Raw genomic sequence first — 23,165 nt, forward strand, 5'->3', positions numbered from 1 at the left:
AGAGGAAGACTTCAGAAACTTATTACACAGAGTCACCTACTAGCAAGGACCTGCAACTGTATTGCTACAGGCAAATGTTTACAACATCTAATGTAACATAGAATTAAATTAATTCTAAATGTTTTACATTTTAATGTTAAAGGTTGACAAAAAGTGTGACCAAGGATCACGATAGTACGAAGTATATGCACACAGATGATTATTTCGTAATACATGGATATATTTTATATGTATTACATGTAAAAATGTATATAAGTATAGACACATGGAGATAAACAATACACAAAATACAAAGTACCAACACATGGGAGGGCTATTGTGATAATTCAGAATCATGCACACTTACTGCACACACACACACACATGCACACTCACACACACACACAAACATGGAGGGATTGGTCTGAGTAGCATATTATTGTGGTGCCATTTTATGTAAATATTGAAGAAGAAACTGATTCAATAAAAGCCAAAGATATTGTTATGACCCCAGCTATGAGGACACTGGATAAGCCTGACACTTGTTAGGATCTGGCTTGATAGACCATAATCTTTTAAAGAATGTAATGCGTGGAAGAACCAAGGGTAAGGAAATAAGCAGCAAGACTCCAAGATTAATTTGAAACACCAAAAGAATCTTTACTATACAAATTTGAACAAAACAAACACAAGCAATAATGACTAAATAGGTACAAGGAGCAAATAAGATAATGATTCTAAACAAGATGAGCTTCTACCTTAAACTCAATTCAACAGACTTAGCCCAGTTTAGCCTTTTTACTGTGGCTTTCACTCTGATAGGCTTTTAAACATACTCTGAGAGGCAGCTCCTTTACCTCTGGGTCTGGCTGCACACTTCACAGCTCAAGTCTATGGTATCTTCCTACCAATATGAGCTCCTGGTCCAAGTATAGGCATCCCTGATGGTTACACACCACAACCCACCAAATACACATAGACACTCCCTTGGTGTCTGTTCCGTAGCTGGATTTCTGCTCTCATTATAGAGCTACTTGGTCCTACCAATTCTCTAGAACTCCATATTTTCCTCTGTAAACATACATAACTGAGTTCTTTGGTTAAAAGCAACAGATTGGATGTCTGCAGCCTCCAGGTCATCTTTTCTTACACCTGCTTTGTTCCTAAAAAAAACCAAAACCCACTAGTTTTCCTTTTAGAGCAGAGCATAGCTCCACCTTCAGCAATTTTATCCATAGCAACCTCAAGGATTTCTTGCTTCTAAAAGCTTCTCAGCTATGTCAAAAGTTTACATGGTTTGTAAACACACACAGGCATACTAAACCAAAATGAAAGTAAGCAACCCCCAATTCACCTTAAACTGAAACCAAAAACTCTACATTCTTAATTCTTAATATAATCCACAATAGAGACAGGTATAATTACCCCCCTCCATCCCAACCCCTGCAAAAAAAATGAAAATGAGTCTGAAAGTAAGGTGTTTTCAGTCACTAACCAGATAATGTACCTTATCATGCTATCTCTTTTAATTCTTATCTTCACATATATGTTATGCACTAATATTCTCTTCATAGTACATTCAAATACAAACTTGTGGTACACAAATGAACTCTACAAAGTCAACGACCTCACAGAGAATCATTTGAACAGTCAATCTCTCTATATAATCCACTTTTAAACCCTTAATATAATCCTCAATAGAGACAGTTATAACAACACACATGTGCACACGTAGACGGGAAGAAGAGAGAGCGCATTGAGGTCAGCAATTGGAATACAGATTTGTGTACTTATGAAATCATTTACAGTTGATATTAGAGTAGTAGGCCCCCTCATTAAACACATAAAGAGAATATGGTAACATTGCAAAGAATTTTTCTTGAGTTTTAAACTAGACAGGGATCTTATAAATCATTAGTTGAATACATAAGAAAACAAACTAACAAGCAGGCAAATAAAAAAAACAAGCAACATCCTAAACACGTTTATCCCACCCAAAAGTCAGTATTTGTGGGGTAGCTGTGTTGCCATTCAGAATTTAATAAAAATGAAATATGGTGAAACCCATGGTCTGTTTGCTTCCCTTGATCCTTTCTAATGCCTTTTCAACTTCTTGTCTAAGTGGGTCTACAGCAATGAATGTAAGTGCTTTAGGATTTAGCAATCCTATGCTTTTCACAGTTCCATCTTTGCATTGATTACTGCTTGGGTTCCCAAATTCCCCCTAACAGAAGACCATACTGAGGAAACTATATTTAAATATTGACTTTAGTAGTGCATTCTCAAACTCTAGTTTATTTTGCCCAATGGGTTACTATGTAAGAAATATGTTATTGTTCCTGGGCCAACTAAAGGAGACGAGATATTCCACAGAGTACTCTGTTCTGGCTAAATTTTAAGGATTCAGTACCTTACATAACAGTACAAATTTCAAGGAAGCACTGGATGAAAAGAAATCAGCACAAAAAAACTTATAATGTCCATTAGTATAGGAAAGATTTCAACACAATGATTGAAAAGTGGGGGAACTTTATTTTTAAAATAAGCAATAAAAGAAAGAAAAATGAATGTTAAATGTATTAAACATAAGATCAACAGGAAAAGCTGATGTAATTGGAAGCTTAAGTGATTAAGCAAAAGGCACAAGCGAATGAAAACCAGGATGGAAGCTGAAAAGTAATACTTAAAGCTGGATAGTAAAAGAGATTAAAGGGTAAAATAATTCAAATGAATTCAGCAGATCAGGTTAGATTACTATAAAACAAATCACACCAGAGTATTAAAATCACAATCAGTGAAATTATAGCACAGGAGATGGTTATTCGTTCATTTGCATTTGTGTCTTATGAGCTCCTCAATTGGTGCTATTTATTATTTACTCAGACATGGGGTGGAATTTTATGGCCCCTGTCATGGTGGGGGCGTGGCTGTAAAAGGCAGCGAGCCATTCAAAAGCACAATGATTTCAGCGGGTCTGTAAAATCCCACAGGTGCAAAGTTCTGCCCCATGGCTTCCACTAATATGGAAGTTCAGCTGGCATAATCAGAAAACATATGATGCTGCTTATCCACATGGAAACAAAAGTACACTGCCACTATTCAGCAAGTGTTTGATCTCTTTCATTAGCTATATTCATCGGTAAGTAAACTCCCAACTGTTGCCTTGTTCACTTTTCAATGTTCAGAATAGTTCCTGAATTTCCCTGATTGTCCTACATCATGAACTGGTCTAGATTTTCTGATCAAAATCAATGTAGGGCCGAAACAACATTAGCAAAAATGTGGACCTGAAAAAAATGTTATTGAATGTCAGCTGACAGCAGCTGAGAATGTTCCTGCCATTCTAACAGGAGTTAAAATGGCTAGTAAAAGTGAGAAAATGGCAATTACAAAAATCAGAAATCCATTTATAAAGGAGTTCCTAATTTAGTTGTACGTAAACTGCAGCTGTTCATTACATACTCCCATTTCTACAGTCCCATTGCCAATCAACAATAGCTTCCTCTGTCAACTATGTAACAAAATCATAAACCTGTCCAAGAGGATTGAGTTTCCAATTTCTGAACATTCTGCCAAGTTGTCCAACTGATCTAGACAGACTTGGCCTTTTCTGCTGATTTGCTGCCATGCTTCCAGTCTTTGAATGGGACAGATTTTACTGAAGAAACAATGGTGGCTGAGCAACATGTGCCCTTATTAATGTGCAAATCAGCCAGCCAATTGCAGCAAGGAACAGATACCCCGTAAATTCTGAATCACCACAAATTCGGCTCTTCCATTAGCTTTTCAAAAATGGCATATTGTGCTTAACATCCCAATGTTTTTCATGAAATTGCTGCATTTGCATATTCATTATCCATTAAACTCGCCAGAGAGAGTTAAGTCAAGTATTTAAAGCGTAGGTATATTTTTAATTATGTGGTAGTTATTAATGACTTACAATCAACCCCTCTTGCCCAGAAAGTGAACAAAAATAAGTGTGAATGTTCATTATTTCAGGTGGTGAAGAATTTCAGGAGATTTTGAAAATGTCAAATTGAAAAAATCATTCTTACGTTTGCTTTTCATCATTTTTCTCCAATCTTTCTTTCTCTCTCTCTCTTTTATGTATAATATATATTCCTCTGCCGGATATGATATTGAATTTACCCATTTGAAATCACTCTCCTTTTCCATTCCTCCTCTGCTTAATTCTCAGGTCTTAAATCTCATTGGTTGAGCACATACACTGCCTGTCCTGTTGTTCATCAATGTCCCAGATGCCCTGTTACCCTTGCTGTGCCATTATCAGTTCACATTTCCAGCAACTTTGTAGGCAAAAGCTTTTTAAATGTAAATGTGCGCAAACAACTAACAGTGCATGCCATATGATGCCCTGCTATAGCAAAGTCTGGCCCTTTGAATGTTAATGGATTGTTCTACCAGAACGTTACTGCTTTATTATGCCTACCAGCATATGCAGGCCCCGTGCCCAAACTAACCTTCTTCACTGTTGGCACTCAAACATGTTTTTCAACAATTGCACTCTCTATTGCTGAGTTGTTGAACTTTACCAACATTTATGCCTATCAAGTGGCTAGTTAGTTGCTGGAGAAACATTGAAGAATCATTATTGCTGGTCCATCATGATACATTGCTTTCTCATTGGCAGTAAAATAAAACTTTACTCCTTACATAACAATACAAATTTCAGGGAAGCACTGGGTGAAAGGAAATCAGCACAAAAAGACTTGTAACACTGGGTGAAAGGAAATCAGCACAAAAAGACTTGTAACACCCATAGATATGGAAAAGATTTAATCACAATGATTGAAAAGTGGAAGATTTTTTTTTAAATTAGCCAGTTAGGAGCATGTTAGAAACCTGCATATACCTGCAATTTCATTAGCACTTCAGAAATTTTGGAGAACAACATGTTTTAGCATTAAGAGAATTGTTATGCTTCTAGATAGTATTTGTTTCACATATACACTCAAACATACCTGGAGAATCTCCATGTGGGTAGAATGTTTAATACAGCAGAGTTATAAGAAGGGGAGCAATGGAAATGGCAGCTCTTGTAGTGTGTGCCTGGAATGGGATTTTGAAAATTAGGATATCTGTTAAGATGACAAATCAGGAATGCCACTAAAATTAGTTCATTATTCAGTTATCTGTTACACTAAGCTAGGCCTTTTTTTTTTGCACTTACCCACCATTGTCACAAATTGCATTGATACATCTTGTTTTCCAATCCCACCAAATTCAATGGACTTTTGAACCGCTTGCCCACCTTGCAACAGGGCCATAAAATTCTGCCCATGATGATTAATTTGATCTAAGTCACAAATTTTATCTAAACTTGTTTGTGCTGCAATGGCATGATAGGGAGATATAAATATGTGTGGATTATATAATATGTGATGGATTTCAGTTTCTTAGTAAAATAATGTGAGATAGAGTTAAATTTCACAATGGAATTGGAAGGTGGTTTGAGTTACCATGAGCTTTTGTTGCTGAGAAGGTTCAAATCAAGCCTAAACTGAAGGGATGAAGTTTATTTCCGTTGGCTGTAAAGGTGTTATTTGGAATTAATTTGGATGGAAATAGATCTGAAATGCTAAATTGGTTTCAGAGCAAACGCTCAGTTTGTGACATCCTGCATTTCATGGACCTGATGTGACATAATTAAATCCATGCCTTTTTGAAATGTTTATTGGACATTAGAAATATTCAGTTCCTTGCTTTGGTGATCATTGGGTAGACTTCCTCTGGGAGCCAAGTGCAGTAAATCATCTTTTTATAAATGCAGTTACAATTCTGCTATACCTCATGCCTGGAGGAATTATTTTCCCTTTATCTGATTTATGCTGGGGCAACCAAGTGATAATAATGGCTAAAAAAGTTGTTAAAAGTAGCACACTCCTCAATAAGGATTGAGTCTACCTCTCACTATCTACAAGCAATCTACAAAACTTCTATCCACTTATTGATAGAATTATTTGCTGAAACAAAGCCTTTGGAGTTTCTTTAGCTCCAGAGGAGAAGTTGAATTCCTTCTACAATTGCTCCAAATCTTTTGTAACTTTCTGAGGCACCTGCCCTTTAGTTGTCTCTAACTGAACTTTATTCATATGTCACCTCATGCACAAGAATAATGAACCATTTGTAATGTGAAAACTTATCACTAATGAAAGGTTAATGGCACATAAAATAAATTCACCTTACAATACTGAGATGGCAGCTGAAAAAAACAACAGACTTATTCACAGGCACTTCTGAAGCAATTTACTATTGAATTGAATGCTTAGAAACAACTATTCATAGACTAAGGTTCACCGTAAGTGATATTCCTTCCTGTAGTGAATTAGCTCCATCTTTAGGCCTATTATTTTGCAATGTTCTTTTGATAAATTAATTTGTTACTGTTTTTATTCTTTTTATAAAAGATTACTCATACTTGTGACCTCCTGCTTTGCAACGATTCTTTATTTTCAATAATTTATGCTGAAATCTTTAATCACACCAATTATTTTTAAATAGTTTATATTTCAAGGCATGGACATTCAATGGTAGTTTTTTCTTATTTTCAATCAATTGTATTCAGTAAACGAATCTAAAGTTTAACACTGCTCTGCCCTTTCAATATAAGTAACCTTGTACCATTTGCAGTGGAGATTTCAAACACAATTAGAGATATCAACATTTATTGCTGGAAATGGTGTGTCACTACTTGTATATATTTATATTAAGGAATAGCTTACTGCTAAACCTGATAGAAATGTTACATTAGCACCATTTCAATGTACACGGAACTGAGAAAAGTATCATTGCTGGAGTATTCCGAAACTAAATATCATCCTACTTGAAAAGATGCGAGGAAACCCGATTATGGTAACATCTTATGCCTGTTCATATTAGTTCCATATGTGGGTGATCCAAAACCATTCATTCCATTTTATATTTCTGTACTAAACAAAGCAGACTATTTATCAACAGAGACCCAAGGTAAGTTGTTTTGTACCTTTACGAAGAGAGGCTGATGTGTTTGCAATTATTCAAAAAACACATCACAGTGAAATAGAACTCAGGTTTGGGAAGAATTATATAAATAGACAATAAGAAAATCCCAAAGTGTAGAAATCTGAAATTAATATGAAGCAATTACACAAAATGAATGAGTATTTGTTTCTTTGCAATTTTTTCCATCAATTATCCCACTCCCCACTTCTCTCCTGTGAGAATACAATGCTGTCAATTTTGATTTCCCTCCAGTAGGTCACCCAATGGCTACTATGCATCTGTGAGCGTTAACAGTGAATATCAGAAGGCAATTTGACCGCAATAGGGTGGATGGAGGAGATTAGTACAGCTGAACCTGATATTGTCACTCAATGTCCAAATTAATGCACTTATAGCTGCAAGAGATTGAGAGTGGAGAATTTGGCTGATTTTATCCTCCCTAACATAGGGACATTGAAGTCAATAGTAGCACCCATCTACAGTGATCAATTAGCTAGTGCAGACTAATGTGAGAACCTGGGACACTCCAAATCTATATGGCTTAGTTACTCACTGGAAAAGCACTGAACCACTGTGAGAGATTGTGAACATGTCACAGATTTTGAGTCCGTGCTAAATATTTTCTCAAATACAACTTCACTGTCACTGTGGTAGTGGGCCTGCAGCTCATCACCTCCACTAATCTGCGGATGTTCAGACTGCAGGAGATAGAGAGCTTCTCCCAAGTAACCAACCATTCATCCCACCGCTTTGTCCAAGAGACATCTGTCTCTTCAAGTTGGGACTGGAGTCTAGAACCTGCATAGCATCAATCTGAACTTTCACCAAAGCTGCAACATGCAAACATAGACTAGTGTTGTCAGACTCCAGTTGCATCATCCCCAGTGGTTAGACTGCAGAGTGCTGATGCCATGTGTAATGATGCCACCAGAGACTCAAAGTGGATTCCTCCACATTCTCACCCATTGTCCTGACAATCCTTGGCAGGCCTTCCAACATGTCACATTACTGTTTGTGTGAGGCCAGCAGTTTTCTTTTCATGGCTGGGTCCAGGAAGTCCTCATCTCTATGTCCTTCTCCTGGGAGAGAACTTGATGATGTCCCTTTCATCAGTAACTGCAGTGGCTCACTACTGCCTGGCATTTCACCATGTGCAGACCCATCTAGCTCACTATCTAACTCATAAAGAATGCCAGTATCTGAGCTGGTGACTAGGGGGGATGAAGCAAGTGATGGTGCATCCATAGGAGGATTCTCCTCCTCTTGCTGTGCAGGAGCCTAGAAGAGAAAAGGGACAAGAGCTAAGTTGTCAGATGCAAGTGGAATATTTGTAGCTGATAATTGAATATAGAGCTTGAAGCTGTGAAGCTGCAGCACATTTTCTGAGGTGGATAAAAGGTTTCAAGTAATATGCTCTGATATGTTCCTGATGTTGCTGGCTCAGTCTAGGCCATAAAACTCCGCAGTGTCCTACTCTGCATGGGTGAGGACAATAGTGATGGCAACTCCTCCACCATCGTGTTCCTCTCTGCAGCACTAGTAAGCAAATGTTGAGAAGGTAATAAGAGATGTTTAAAACTTGTGGGCATGGTGCATGTGCTGAAGGATAGAGAAGAAGCAAGATGGAATGAGAATGGGGAGGTAATGAAGGAAGAGGGAAGAGTGTGTTTGAGGGAGGACCACTGGAAGTAATTGGTGCATGTGCAAGTGGTAGGATGTGAAAAGAGAACAGTGATGGTGTGTGGTTTGAAGGGAGCTAAGGAAAAGGTGGGGCATTTGGAATGATAAAGATAGGCATTACAGTATGCCATTGTGATTGTATGCTGAAGGATGGAATTGTTAAGAGTGATGGGGGAGAGGGGTGACAGGAGCATTATTAGGTACTGTTGAGAAAGGTGCAAAGGTGAAGAGCTGTACTCATCCTTGTTGCCCTTAATAGATCAATGAACCCCTTTCTGCAGTGAACTCAGGCCCTGAGGAAGATGCTGGGGCATTGACTCTTTCAGCCATCTATATTCATGCCAGCTTCATTGTGATCTTGGGAACTTTTTTCTGGCTTCTGGGAAATAATTACTCCTTCATTGGTTCATTTCCTCCACTAGAACCTCCAAGCATACAGCAGAAAAGAGACAAAATCCTTCGACTCATCTCTGAAAGCAACATGTATTCAAAGAATTGTCCGATTAAAAATCCAAGCAAGGAAGACAGCCTTGCTTTAAGAGATGCATCACCACTTTAAGTAGGCCTTGGAACTCACATTGGAAATTGTGTACATCATGTGGGCGGGAAACTCATATTAAAATGTGACTCAGAAATAAAAGTTTCCTGTGCATCATATTGAAAATATCATGGAGGCTTGCTGCTCAGCTGAGTCATGGTCCAAGTTAAAATCATGGTTTAATGTTCTCAAATGTAAGATGCTGTCTGGTATTTGGGTTTCTGAGACCAATTTGAAGCACATTGTGCAATATGATATTGTATAAGAACAAATTCTGTAATATGATACTCTATAAGAACAAACTCTGCTTTACCCACTGCCAAAGTAAATCCGGACACGAACATTTAGATCATAGTTTGTTTATATAAAGAATGCTATCATTATCAGCTAGCAGATCTAGTTAGATGAGACAGTGAGACATGATTGTGTTACATGTGCTACATGTCTTGAATGCCCATATTCTACTAATGGCAACAATGATTATTACACCATATTTTTCACGGGAATGAAAAAAGCATTTGATTGCCTGTGGTTTTAATTAGTCAATAACCTTCTGTATCAGACAGATTGTAACATTCATTATTACTATTATTGGCATTTATATATGTTGCCACAATATAGCATCAAAACATTCTTGGTAATCTGAAAAACTTCCCTATAAATATAACCCAGAATAACATTTAAATCAAAAATCTGAAATGGAATTTTAAAAATGCCTGTGATCTCAGATAAGCCAAGGCTCAGTAGTCCAATATTGTTAAAAACAAAAAGCCTGATATTCATCTTCTAATTAAAGATTGGAGAAAAGCTTATGTGTAAATATATTTAACAAAGTAGGAATGTAGGAATGAACTTGAAAGAACAGTTTCTACAGTTTCTAAGAGATTTTGTTAGTGGCAATGAAAATCTAACAGCCAATCATGGCATTTCTATAATACAAAAATGTTTCTCATGCAGCTAATGTTTCAATTAACAGGTATAAATATGTTAAAGTATATTAACCCAGCTATGACATATTCATTTTAGGCTGAAATTACCATTGATAAGAGGCTGATTAACAGCAAAGCCTGGCGAATGTTGTTAATTTCTGTACTGGAGAAACTCAAGCATATTTAAAACAATGGCGGACAGCCTCCAAGTTTGCTAAGGAGACATCAAGCTTGGCAATATGTCACTGACAAAGTGCACTTGATCTCAAGCACTCAGAGGACTGCACTCATTTAAAAAGTACATAAAGGTAATAAGTGAGCATTACTGTAAGCACAACTGCCAGTAATTTCCACATGGTTTTCCTGATTCCACATTCGGTTTACACTGGAGTTTCCACCAGTCTTCCACCAAAGTTACAGTGAGGAAATATATATGTACATAGATTAAAGTGAAGAAAGCCAGCAGTTATTAAAAATGCACTAGAAAATAATATCTAAGGCACTGTATGAAATGAAGAGTTGAATCATGCAGATACAGCTGATGTCATGATGGGAAAGATTACAGTTACGATTTTCCATGGGACAATTTTTCTAAATTCTGGCTGCTCTTACATTTAAAGGTGAAACTCATACATGTAAGGGGGAAGCACAGCATGGAAGGGATTAGCTCCCATTATATTAAACTTAATTCCTATTACTGATTTATTCAAGAGAGAGAGTTTGAAAGACATTGTGACTAGGGAGAATAGAGGAGAGTGTAGAACTACTGCCTTCTACCATATTAACATATGATAGATCAACATTTCCATGGAGCTAGTCCACAAGCACATATTGATACAAAAAATGACTTTACATATTCCAAATTAATGCACATAGCATAAGAACACAAGAAATAGACCAAGAGTAAGGTATTTGGCTCTTCGAGTCTGCTCTGCTATCAATACAATCATGGCTGATCCCTACCTCACTTCCACCATTCCACATTATCCCCATCCCTTAATTCCCTTAGTATCCAAAATCTATTGATCTCTGTCTTGAATATGTTCAATGACTGAGAATCCATAGCCTTATAATGTACCATCTACATTCTTCACAGAACAAGGAGAAAGCAGTGGAATGTCAGTCACACCCAATCAGCACCACATACCTTCGCATCAATCATTACCACCCTCACTTAAACCAAGCATCTGCGCAGATACATATACTATAGGAAAAGTACATAGTATTAAGAACAAGGAATTATTGAGGGAGACATCTACCCAAAGTCAACAACAGTTAGCAAAGATAATGGTTGTTCAGAACCACCTGGTACACAGCAAGGTTTTTATGAGAAACAGATCCAGCCATTTATTTTCAAACATGTTATTGCAGGAGCAGCACTTACCTCTGTACTTAACATTGAAAGGTGTCTAGTTAGTGGGAGGAGTCTAGCTACCTGGTATGCCTTGCAATCTGCCATATGAGTCATGTCATGCAACACTGGCTTATCGTCAATGCAATCTGCTAATGTGCATGTTGCATAATTACTGCCACCTGTATTGAAGACTTCACTTGCACAAACTACAGAAGTCTTTCTCATTATCATGAACGTTCTCACTGCTGCCCCTGGATCTTTAGGATCTAAATTCCCAAGATGCAATTATGGCCTTCTTCGATTTGCTTGGGGAACAACAATAGACAACCAAAACAGAAAGATTCCCAAACCTCGAATCCCCATATTTATATGCAAACACAGATTAGTGAGGAGAGCCCCTCCAGCAATGGCAGTGTGGAACAAAGTAGTTGAGGTCAGTTGCAACTTTTATCAGCAACAATTCTGTGCAAAAATGACTACTAAAAGAATAACCTGCAGCAACCAAAGCAATGGAAAGACCTGGTGCCATTGCCAGTCCATCAGGGTTACAACAATAGGAATCTGAATTTCCATAGTATCTGTTGACATAAAAAAAAACAACACAAATAGTTGTAACCAAAATTGCTGACCCAGGAAGGGAGACACCAGAAGGGGAAACCAAAAGCTTGGTTGAAGGAATGGGCTTGAAGAGGCTTTCAAAGGATGGGAAATGGAAATGTTTAGTGAGGGATTTCTATACAGTATGGGCACAGTAGCTAAAGGGTCTACTACCAAGGATGGTGAGATACGCAGAACACCAGAGTTTGAGGAATAGGGCATTAAGGATGAGATGCAATCCATTTATAGAGAAGGATAGAAATTTTGAATTTAATGCGACGACAAAAGTAGGATCAGTGAGAAAGGCCAGGGTGGAGGCGGTTCATTGGCAAGTGTGATTTATTGTGAGAGAGAATATGTGCAGTAGCGATTTAGGCAAATAGAAATTAATGAAGGATGAGAGAACAGTAAGGAGAACATTGGAGAGATCAAGTTTGGATGTGTCAAAGGTATAAGAATTTCAATGGCAGAAAGTTTGAGGAGATGGCAGGCCATCTTGGAGGAGTGAAAGGAAGCAATCTTGCTTCATGTATCGTCCAAAAGACAACATCTGTAACAATGCAGCATTCCCTCAGTATTGCACAAGTGTTACAAAGACTACAGATACAACCAGCAATTCTTAACTAAATAAACACTTTAATTTATTTTGCCTTCTGTCATTATATAATTGTGCAGAAAATAGAGTCATTGTCAAAAGCGAAACAAATTTACAAAATATCTGATTCTTGAATGTCCCCTTTTGATTCCCGAAAGGCACCTGTGGCATTCATGTTGAAGACAGTTGCAACATTCACTATCCATAACGAATGTCCGATGACTGTCACCGCAAATCGGTGTGGACTAGGTGGCACACCTCGGTGAGACTCCCTTGGTCGGGAAATTGAACGACATTTTTGAAGACTTTAAATTTTTTTGGATCCTTTATGATGTGTGAACAAAATAAACTTACGACCAACTTTACCAATGAATATAGCCAATGAAAGGGATCGACCACCTGCTACAAAGTGGCAGCGCAATGTCAGAATTTCTTTGTTCTGAATGTGCTTGCTACCAATATAACCTTTTCATGATTTTATGTTGAGTAAACTTCTACGATAGCAACTAAGCATGTGCAACAACGATATTATTTAACCTTGGTGACTGAGAAACATCTTACCGTAGTTAGTATGAAGCTAAAAACTGCTTACTGTATTTTTAAGGGAAAAAAACACTGACTCAAACTTTATTTTCAAAACCCAAAATTTTAAAACGATTGAGACAAGTTGCATACATATTCAAAGAACATAATAAATTAATGAATAAATTTGATTTTAAATGAAGCAAACTGTTGGTCTTCTTTGAAATTGAGAGAGATTTGACGGGCTGTCATTGTTAAGGGATGTTTTTGTTCGTTTGGCTAAGTTAAATAAGTTAAATAAGTCTCTGGAAAAACACACATATTAAAACACTTGACTGTGTTTTATATCCAAGGCACTGAAGAACGGCTTGTCCCTGTCTTTAAAGCGATCCTAACTATTTGTTTTGGAAGTTGTGCTATAGTGTTTAGTGTTTTTATCCTTTGTCTGCTTGCTTTTGATTGATCGCAGAGCTTGCAGCACCGAGAGGGTTAATCCGATGACTCGACTCCTAACGTTCTCTATTCACTTGGCAACCGCTGACCCGTGCCTAGCAACGGTCAGACTAGGCGAAAGCCAATTGGTCAGTTGATGATGTGGGTGACGTCACTGCACCGAGGCCGGAGTGACGGGGGGAGCACAAAGTGGAGCGAAGCGGCGCGGGGATGGAGGAGCTGAGCGCTGTGGGAGAGCAAGTTTTCGCAGCGGAATGCATTCTAAGGAAAAGACTGAGAAAGGTCGGGGAAAAATGCAGTTTGTAAATCAGGCTTGCGATATTGCACAGGGTTTCATTCGTGGTGATGTGGGGAGACTGATTTATTGTTGTTTATTTTTGCAGGGGAAGCTGGAGTACTTGGTGAAGTGGAGAGGATGGTCTTCCAAGTGAGTGGCATCAGGTTTAACAATACAACAACAGCAGCAGCGTGCTCCCAACTCCAGCAACGAGCTGGCCTAAGAGCTTCCTCCTTTGTTTCCCCCCTTTTCCCCTGCATCTTATTTCTTCTCATCACTTCCATTTAAAAATAAACATGCTGTGTTCTGTTTTCCTATACTTTGTTTTAGAACCCTATAATTATACCTTTATTTGTTCTCCTTCCACCTTTTGATCTTTAATTGTTGATTTATGTTATCTATTGTTTAATATATCTGGAATCTTTATAAATGAGCTACTTTCCTCCAATAATTTCTACTCTTGCTATATCTTGCTCAGGTATTTAAAACTTCGTTTTGTAACTTTTTAAATTTGTTTTTCTGCTTAAATTCTGACTTGTTTTCACTTTTTGTTAATTGGTAATATCTTTATATGTATAGATGCTTTATTATTTTATAACATTTCCCTTATTTTTGTTTACCTCTCCAAGCGTGTTTTCTTTAAACACTGCAAGGCTTTTGTGTCTTTACAAAGACGTTTGTGATTGTGTGATTTTCACAAAATGAAGTCAATAATTGTGTTAGATTACAAAATTTAGGGATTGTGAGTTTACTGTTTCTGAATTTTCATTATTGACCAAATTAGGTTTTTTTTGCTTTTTTAACATATAATATTAATCGTGTTTTGTTGCATCTTAATAGCTTCATATTTACCTTTAGTTACTGTAATTGTTATAATGTAATTTTCTAAAATGCATTGTGATTGTGCACACCTCCTTTGGGTGTCATAATTACTTTTTTTTAAAAAAAGGCACAGTAGATAGTATGCTAATCTGCTTTTGTTTTGATATAATCAGGTGGGTTCACACTAACAAGCTGTTCCACAGTTTACTTGCTCTCCATCTGTGCATCCTCCCCCTTACAAAAGTGCTTTGGTTTTTCTATATTAAACCAAGTGTGAATCATGATATGATCCTTATTCTGTTCTTATTGAGCTACTGGAGTTGAGTTCTTGAGTTGTAATAGAAAGAATACAATATATTTGGCCTGAGCTTTTGCAAACAGTAACAGATTTGGTTTGCTATCCTTTTTGCTTGATGTTTGTGGGAGTGAGGCTGGGGGACTCAAAGAAGTAAAATCAAGTCAGATGAGACAAAAATGGAGTTGGAATTGGCATTGAAGGCACAGAAGCCCAGATTTTTTTGCGACTGAGTTCACGAGAGTGCTTTTTAACCACCTAACCCAAGCAGAATAATAATAGCTTTGCTAGTGCAAACCATTGTATTTATGTTGCAGTGTTGAGAGGGTAAAACTTTCAGTTTTAAGATGCAACAGACATGGAGTCCTGGCTGAAACATTCCACTTGCCAACTAACCTGGGGCTACTTTCTACAAGCCACTTAACAATCTGCAAGAAACATTATCCCCTCATCTCCAATTCCTTGTAGTATATTTCTCTGCTCTTTTTCTAGCTGTGCATAATCCTCTGTGGCCTTTTGCATTCCTTTCCCGCTCAAATAATCATTTTAAATCTAAACCATTAAAGGCACTTTATTTCTGTTAGGCTTAGTTGCTTCTGCTTAACAAATCAGTAGTATTTTTTTTGTGAATGAAAAGTCACTTAAAACCCTACATTGTGGAAAGTTTTTCTAAGGTATTTGCTGTGGGGCTGTTTCTTTCTTTTGAAGCTGAGTGATTTTACAGTACAACTATTTAAAAGCCAATAAACCTATAATTAAATGTCACATTTGCAATACATTCTATTACTTTTTAGTCATCTTGAGGTAGGAACCGGTTGACAAGATTCTAATGGACCTTTAACTTGTTTAGCCTTGTATAAAAATGCAACATAATCTATTCTTTCCTCTCCTCTTCCCCAACCAAATTCAGAATATTTTAGGACTACTTTATTGTGAAAGGAACTTGAAGAAACAAATCACAAAAGTGGTCCATAACTGCAATTTTGAAACAACTTTCATTGACCATGCATTGCAATTTTAAAAAGAGCCACTTTACCATGGCTTTCCAAATATATATATATTTGTTACAGGGGAAGGGTGAAAATTAGTTTCTTACACTCCTCAATTATAATACCCTTAATAGCATGGGTGTGATGCATTAACATACTGATATTTAGATACTATTTACAAGTGTTTTATGCTTTTAACGGAGCATTGTAATTTTACTTCAAAACTGCCCCTGTGTCTGGGAGATCTATGCCACTTGTATATGTCAGTTAAACCACAGCTCAGAACTTCCTTCGTTCAGGCTGTGCATGTGGTTGCTATTGTGTTTGGTTTGGCTGTTGTAGAATTATAGGGAACTGAAGGCAGATTGATACATTTAGACTTGATTGTGAGGACTCCCTGCCAAATTGGTGCCTGATAAGTCAAGAGATATTTAAGTTTACAGACCAGTCTGCATTAGTCCTGTCATGGGAAAGTCTACCATACACTTCAGGTTATGACCAATATGGAATTTCTTAATCTTCTAGAGAAGCACTAAAATTTTTGAGAAAAATAGTGAAAGAATTGTTAGGCACTCTTAATTTTTAAAATAGAAACTGTACACCAATTGGTCTGGATGAGCACTACCACATGGCATCAGTTGGCCAGGATGTAGCGCAGAAAAATGCCAATTGTGTGGGTTCCTGTAAAAGTTGAGGTTGTTCTAGGGGCCTACCAACTTGCCTCGCCCCTTTGTGATTTCATGGCATAAACTATGATTAGCAACCCATGGACCACGAGGACCCCAAATGGAAGGAGAGAGAGAGACAGAGAGAGAGAGATCACTTGGGTGTTTTAATCCACAAGCTTATTGTGGGAGGTTGTGACTTAAGCCAAGTTCTTCAATTTTTGCAGGAATAAGTGTACTAGGCTGTTGACCATTGTGTTCTTTGCCCTTACTATTGAAAGATATAAAGGCACATCAAAATGGGGTTATATTTATAAGGATGAGGTTATTCGTAACCTGAAATCAAATGAACTTGCCCCACAGAAGGGGATCAATAGGTCAAATGCACCTTTGGAATTCTGAGAGTCTGATTGCCCTAACCTTTTCCTGTAAAATTTAACAATTTTCCTTTCCTTAGTTAAATTCTCTACTGTATGAGGGTAGGATCTCCTAGCCATTGATCGCTTCCACCTTTCTCTGCTCTAAAAGCAAAATGCTGCAGATGCTGGAAAACTGAAATAAAAACAGAAAATGCTGGAGATACTCAGCAGGTCTGTAAGCATCTGTGAGGAGAGAAACACAGTAAACGTTTCAGTCGTGTTCATTCATCAGAACCACGTTATGAATGGTCATGACCTAAAACGTTAACTCTGGCCGGGATTTTACGATCCCATCCATGGCGGGAACTGTCGCAAGCGGGATGGAAAAGTCGATGGGCCAGCCAAATGTCCGTTGACTTCTGGCAGGAGGGCGGGACTGAAAACCTCAGCCTCTGTTTCTTTCTCCACAAATGCTGCCAGATCTGCTGAGCGTTTCCAGCATCTTGTTTTTATTTCACCTTTCTACATTCACCAGTTTCACTACTTTCAGGACCAAGTGCTATTCTATGAACCAATATAAGCCAGCTCCATGGACATTGGTTTGAAAAAGCCAATCCATGGTTTGAAAAAGCATCATAAGTTTGTGCACAATGTTGTCCTCTATATGAGTGGACACCACAGTAAGTCTGCATGGATTCCCAGATATGGGAAAGTGTAATAGAGGGCAGTGCAGAATATTGGCCCCTTGTGGAGACAACTGAACATCACCATGAAAAGGTACTACGGCCTACATAAATTCCACTGCTTTTAGGTAAATAAGAGTCAGAACAACAGACTTATACACACTTTTTTTGGGTTTGCGTGCACTACTGAATTTTCAGAGGAGTTTATTTTGGATGAGAAATTAAACAGAGGATCTGTCTGCTTGTAGACATGCATGCAAAAAGATCCCACACCATTATTTGAAAAAGAACAGTAGAATTCTCCCAGTATTTCATCCCTTAACCAGTACCTTCAAAACAAATCGACTGTGCTATTTATAAGACCTCGTGTGTGCAAAATGAGGTGTGTTTGTCAACAGTGACGACACTGCAGAAGTAATTGATTGACTGCGAAGTGCTTTGGGAAATGAAAAGTGCTACAAACAACTTTTCAATGATAAACTTCCATGTGGCACGATACATTTGTATGCTTGTGATTCTCCTCACAGCTAGTTCCGACATTGCTTGTGCCATCAGAGGAAAATTGATAGGCAGCTCACCTCAGCCTGTTCTCTTGTGCCTATTTGGGAATAATTTGAGTACTGAGACCTGGGAAAGTAAACTGCACAGTGTGATATATTAAAAAAAATAAACGTGAGAGTAGAGAAATATGAGTGCATCTACATTTTTTAAAAAGTTATCATTTTTCTTTATATTTTTTACCTTTTTATTCTTCCTTCCATTTTCTTTTCTTGTTTCTTTGCTCTAGTTGTTCTTCATTTTTTTTGGTTCTAGCTTCCTTATTTTCTAATCTATTGCTCTGGCATGCTTGTTTCTGCTTCCTAACTCTGTTACACTGAGCCTTCGTTTCAGCTTGAATCTGCTGATTTTTTTCTTACCCAGACTGGTGCAGTGCTGAAGGTTACTTTGTTGCATGCTCCTGAAGCCTCCTTCTTCACCTTTCATTCCATTCCAGCAAAACAGGAAAGAAAAATAAATATTTCCCCCACACACTAAACAGTCACCTCATCAGGCCTGTCTGGCTTACCGCATCTCTAAATAGTTGCTGGTATTGCTCTGCAGGAAAAACCTGAGGTTTCAGTTGGGCAATTGTAATGGATGCAAAGAATGACCCCAAGGTCCTAGTGCCTGCAGAACTGGCAGCAGCCTAATGTGCATTCTATTTTTATCTAAAGACATTTTAAAGTGATTTGTAAATAAGTGCTTTCTGAGTAAACCTGTATTCATAATTCATAGACTTATCATTACAATATAAATAGTAAATCACATTGAGGCATCTTTATTTTCCAGTTGCATCTGTGTCCGTTATTGTTGGTTAATCTTTAATTTTTCATATTCATAGCATTCTACATTTTCCAGTTTTGTTCTGATCTTGCATTCTTTTTGCAACAGAAGGAAAGAAAGTCTTGCATTTATATCACATCCTTTACAACCTCAGGGTGTCCCAAAGCATTTTGCTGCCACTGTAGTACTTCTGAAGTGTCTTTGCTTATAAAATAGCATATAGCATATAGTTTGAAATAGCATATAGGTTACCAGTCTAAGAAATGAATGTCATTCAGTGTGAAGTGTGTGTTTCTTTTAAAGTTAGTCTAGTTAAAATCTGCATTATTTGTACATTTATATTGGGTTTTTTTTGCCAAAATTTGTAAATAAGCAAATATCCAGAAGATCCCAATATTAAACTTTCAGTTAAGCCTGTAAGTCTGACTACTGATGTTCACAACCTCCTTATCATGCTTGATCCCAAGTTAAGCCTTTGGTTCCAGAATCTCTACATTGTGAAGATTGCTTCCTTGCACCTTCTGTCATATCATCTGTCTTCACATCCATGTGATGCTGAAACCATCATTCGTTCCTTTGTCACTTCCAGACTTGACAGTTCCATGCCTTCCTAAACGACCTTCATTTCACCCAAAACTGGTGTGCATATCATATAACCCCCACTGTCTTGCTTACTCATTGCCCATCCTTACTGATATACATTGGCTTCCAGTTCTACAATTCCACATTTAAGGTGATCACCCTTGTTCTTGAATCATTCCATGGCTTTGTCCCATCCCATCTAAAACCTCAAGTACTACAGCCCCCACAGGGGTCTCTATTTTTCAGCTTTGAGTTTAATCCCCTACTCTTTGTCCCACCATTGGTGGTTGTGCCTTTAGCTCTCATGTCCTAGATGCTGGCATTCTCTCCCTAAAGCCCTCAGCCTCTCCACTTCTCCATAAAAGCTCAACTTAAAACCAAGCTCTTTGAACAATCTTTTAGTTTCCCTACATAATCTCTTTCTGTTTGGTTGAGCAGTCATTTTTTTCTCCTTTATGTGAAGTGCCAGGTGATGTTTTCATATGCTAAAGGCACTACATAAGGCACACTGTCCAGCTAGAGGAACAAGGGCAGCAGTGTATGGGAATGCCACCACCACCATGCCATGTACCATTTTGACTTGGATATGTGTTGCCGTTTCTTCATTGTGATTGGGTAAAGTCCCAACAACACTGTGGGAGTATCTTCACCACATGGACTGCAGCCATTCAAAATGTTTCACCAGCACCTTTCAGAAGTTTTAGGGATGGATAATAAATGCTGACATTGCTCACATCCAAAGATTTTTTTTAAATTGTAAATTGTGATTGCATTAGTTTCCATTCCGATTCTTTCATTGCTGCCTTAATATTTTCACTTTGTGTTGGTCCTAATGACTAATATGGGCTGACACAAGTGGTGAGCAACATAAATGTAAGGAATATTCTACTGCATCACACATTTTTACCACAAAATTGCTGCTTGTGATATTCAGGTACAAAAGCTTAAACACATTGATACAACGTTCTTCTGGTTGCTTTTTTAACAAGTGCGTTAAACTTTTAAATGGACTTATTGCTTAATTGATACACTGGATAGAGGAATGTCCTACAAACTCATTAAACACTTGTACACTAATATTAAAAACTGTAAGTTTATTATGTCGCATTTAGAATGACAAACCATTAAAAATTCATTAACACCTGTTAATGCCGTGTGTGAAAATTATGCTTTGGTTAATTTTCAATAATATCTTTCTTGTGCATACAAGCCTTAGTTGGCCTTGATGTACTGGTTAAGTTTTAATTAACAAAACTGAGTTTACAGTAGAATGTTAGTTTGTTGGACCTGTTGTCAGTGGCCCATGTAAAAGCTGTAGCACTTTGCTCAATGTAATTCTTCAGTTTCAGAATTAGACATCAAACTGTGTCAATTCAATAATAAAACAAATGAAACATGTATGCCTAAAAATAATTCAATATAATAACAAATGTAACAAGGAATGTTTAAAAGAAGAATAGTGTGATGTGGATTTAGCAAAGCTTTATAGGTTTGGGTTTGGTCAAGTTTGATTTAGTTCAAAAGTGTATTCATCAGGTTTTCCATTAACACAGAAAGTGATCTTACGTTTCCATCTCAGGGAGATTTAATTGGCTAAATTGATCTAGTTGGTTGACAAGTCAGATTTTTGATATTTTCAGTGCAGGCTGAAGTAAAAGTGTACTGCACTTAATACATACACAGGTAACTGGCAGAAATATCAGTAAATCTGTAATTGATTTTACAGAATTAGTGAGGATTAGTTCAGCATCTCAATAGAATAAATTACAACATCTACATTTTGCTTTACCTTGTTACTGAGATATTATGTTGTGTTTCTCTGATAGACATAATAGCTGGGAGCCAGAAGAAAATATTCTCGATCCACGGCTCCTGTTAGCTTTTCAAAGGAGGTAAGAATATTTGAATACCACATGGTTTTTTTTCTTCTTCTCCCTCCTTTAGTCTGTTTACTTGTTCTATACCCCAGAAAAAAGGGTGAACAGGTCACCTGTACCTTCTGCCAATCCTGATGTTGACTTTGAAACACAAAAGCTCAACTCCCCTTCCAATTTTTGATTTATTTCCATTTTCCTCTGCTTAGTCTCCCCGCTCCTCGATTGATGCTGCTCAGGTTGGAATTTCTTTGCACCTTTTTCCTTTTATTGTGCATTTGAGCAACATGCTTGAGTTATTAACAGCCAAGTGGATATTTGGTTCTATTGGGAGTGACGATGGAAACATTTTTTTTGTTGTTGCAGCCAACAAGAGAGAGAACTGCAGAATCGAAAACGAGGCAAGAGGCCCAGGGGCAGGCCACGAAAACATGTGGTATGATTGATTTTTCTTTTGTTGTTTTATGTCAGGCTAATGGTCAAAAGTGTACTTTTTTTTCAATTGCTCCAGTGCTTAAATTAGTTCAAGTCAAATTAGTATTACAAGAAAACCATTTCTGGATTACCTCAGAGGGTCAGTGTTATAAATTCAAATAGCAACCTGTTTTAATAAAGTTAATTTGTACAGTTAATTTAATCAGTTAGTCAGGTAAGTAATGTGTAACAGCAACCAGTACCAATTTTACACCCTGTCCTGATTTGTAAAGAGCATTATAAATATTTAATGACAATTTCCCCAGAGTTTTATTCTCAGATAACTAGAACCTCTTACTTTTGGTTGCATGTTAGTTTGGGTAGCAGTCAGCCACGTCTCTTTGGGCTTCAATTGAATCATTTCATGTGGAAAATAACAATGACTCATTTATCTAAAAAGCAAGTTCTCTTGCTTCGCAGACAATATAAGTCCATTTGTGTCCCTTTCTAATGGATGAGTTAAAAACTCTTTGATGATCAGATATTACTTTATTATTGTATAATGTACATTTAAAGAACAAGTCCATTGTGATTGCTTGATCAGCTATAACAAACCCCATGATGTGTTTGAAAGTACTCATGTTGACTTATTTCCATTATTTTGGCAGTGAAATGGGCAGACACATTGCAGAGAAATGTGAAGTGATGCATTTTGGGAGGAATAATAAAGAGAGACCATATAACTCAATTCTTAACATGGTGCAGGAACCAGGAGAACTGGGGTTTCACATACAGAAATGTTTGAGGGTAGCAGGATAAGTTTAAAAATCTTTATTAAAAGCAGCTGATGGGGGCCTTGGCTTTATAAATAGAGGCATAGAGTACCAAAGCAAGGAAGCTTTTGTAAATTACTGGTTAGGCATCAAATGGAGTGCTGTATCCAATTCTGGGCACTGCACTTTGGAAAAGATGTCAAGGCCCTGGAGAATTTGCAGAAGAAATTTACCAGGACTGTAGATTATTAATGAAACTTCATCCACTGGCGGGATGAAGTTTCACTACCGTTTTGTAAAAATTTAATAAATTTTATGAGTTTGTTATCAACATGTCCCTTCTCATGTGACATTGTCACATGAGGGGGACATGTTAGTGATTTTAAAATGTCTCTATTTTTTGACTTTACTTACCATTCACTAAACTCCCTGAGACAGGACTTTGCCTCAGGGAGCAGTG

At 37.5% G+C, this 23,165-nt stretch overlaps 2 protein-coding genes across 4 annotated transcripts in view; one reads left to right on the plus strand and one right to left on the minus strand.

Annotated features, from left to right (window-relative positions):
• The window catches only part of LOC121293570 (cAMP-dependent protein kinase type I-alpha regulatory subunit), a 50,469-nt gene extending 45,420 nt beyond the window's left edge, over window positions 1-5,049 (minus strand). The window contains exon 1 of the mRNA XM_041216618.1: window positions 4,962-5,049. Coding sequence (XP_041072552.1) covers window positions 4,962-4,976 — 15 coding nt within the window. The 5' untranslated portion in view covers window positions 4,977-5,049. The remainder of the gene's footprint in view (window positions 1-4,961) is intronic.
• Window positions 5,050-13,840: 8,791 nt separating this feature from the next.
• Window positions 13,841-23,165, plus strand: part of cbx2 (chromobox homolog 2 (Drosophila Pc class)) — a 39,967-nt gene continuing 30,642 nt past the window's right edge. For 2 of the 3 annotated variants that reach the window (XM_041216616.1, XM_041216614.1), the window contains exons 1-4: window positions 13,841-13,931; window positions 14,033-14,076; window positions 21,471-21,536; window positions 21,885-21,954. In XM_041216616.1, coding sequence (XP_041072550.1) covers window positions 13,860-13,931; window positions 14,033-14,076; window positions 21,471-21,536; window positions 21,885-21,954 — 252 coding nt within the window. In that variant the 5' untranslated portion in view covers window positions 13,841-13,859. The remainder of the gene's footprint in view (window positions 13,932-14,032; window positions 14,077-21,470; window positions 21,537-21,884; window positions 21,955-23,165) is intronic. The other variant, XM_041216615.1, reaches the window with a different exon arrangement.

The sequence above is a fragment of the Carcharodon carcharias genome, chromosome 22 (assembly GCF_017639515.1).
Source record: "Carcharodon carcharias isolate sCarCar2 chromosome 22, sCarCar2.pri, whole genome shotgun sequence".
NCBI lineage: Eukaryota > Metazoa > Chordata > Chondrichthyes > Lamniformes > Lamnidae > Carcharodon > Carcharodon carcharias.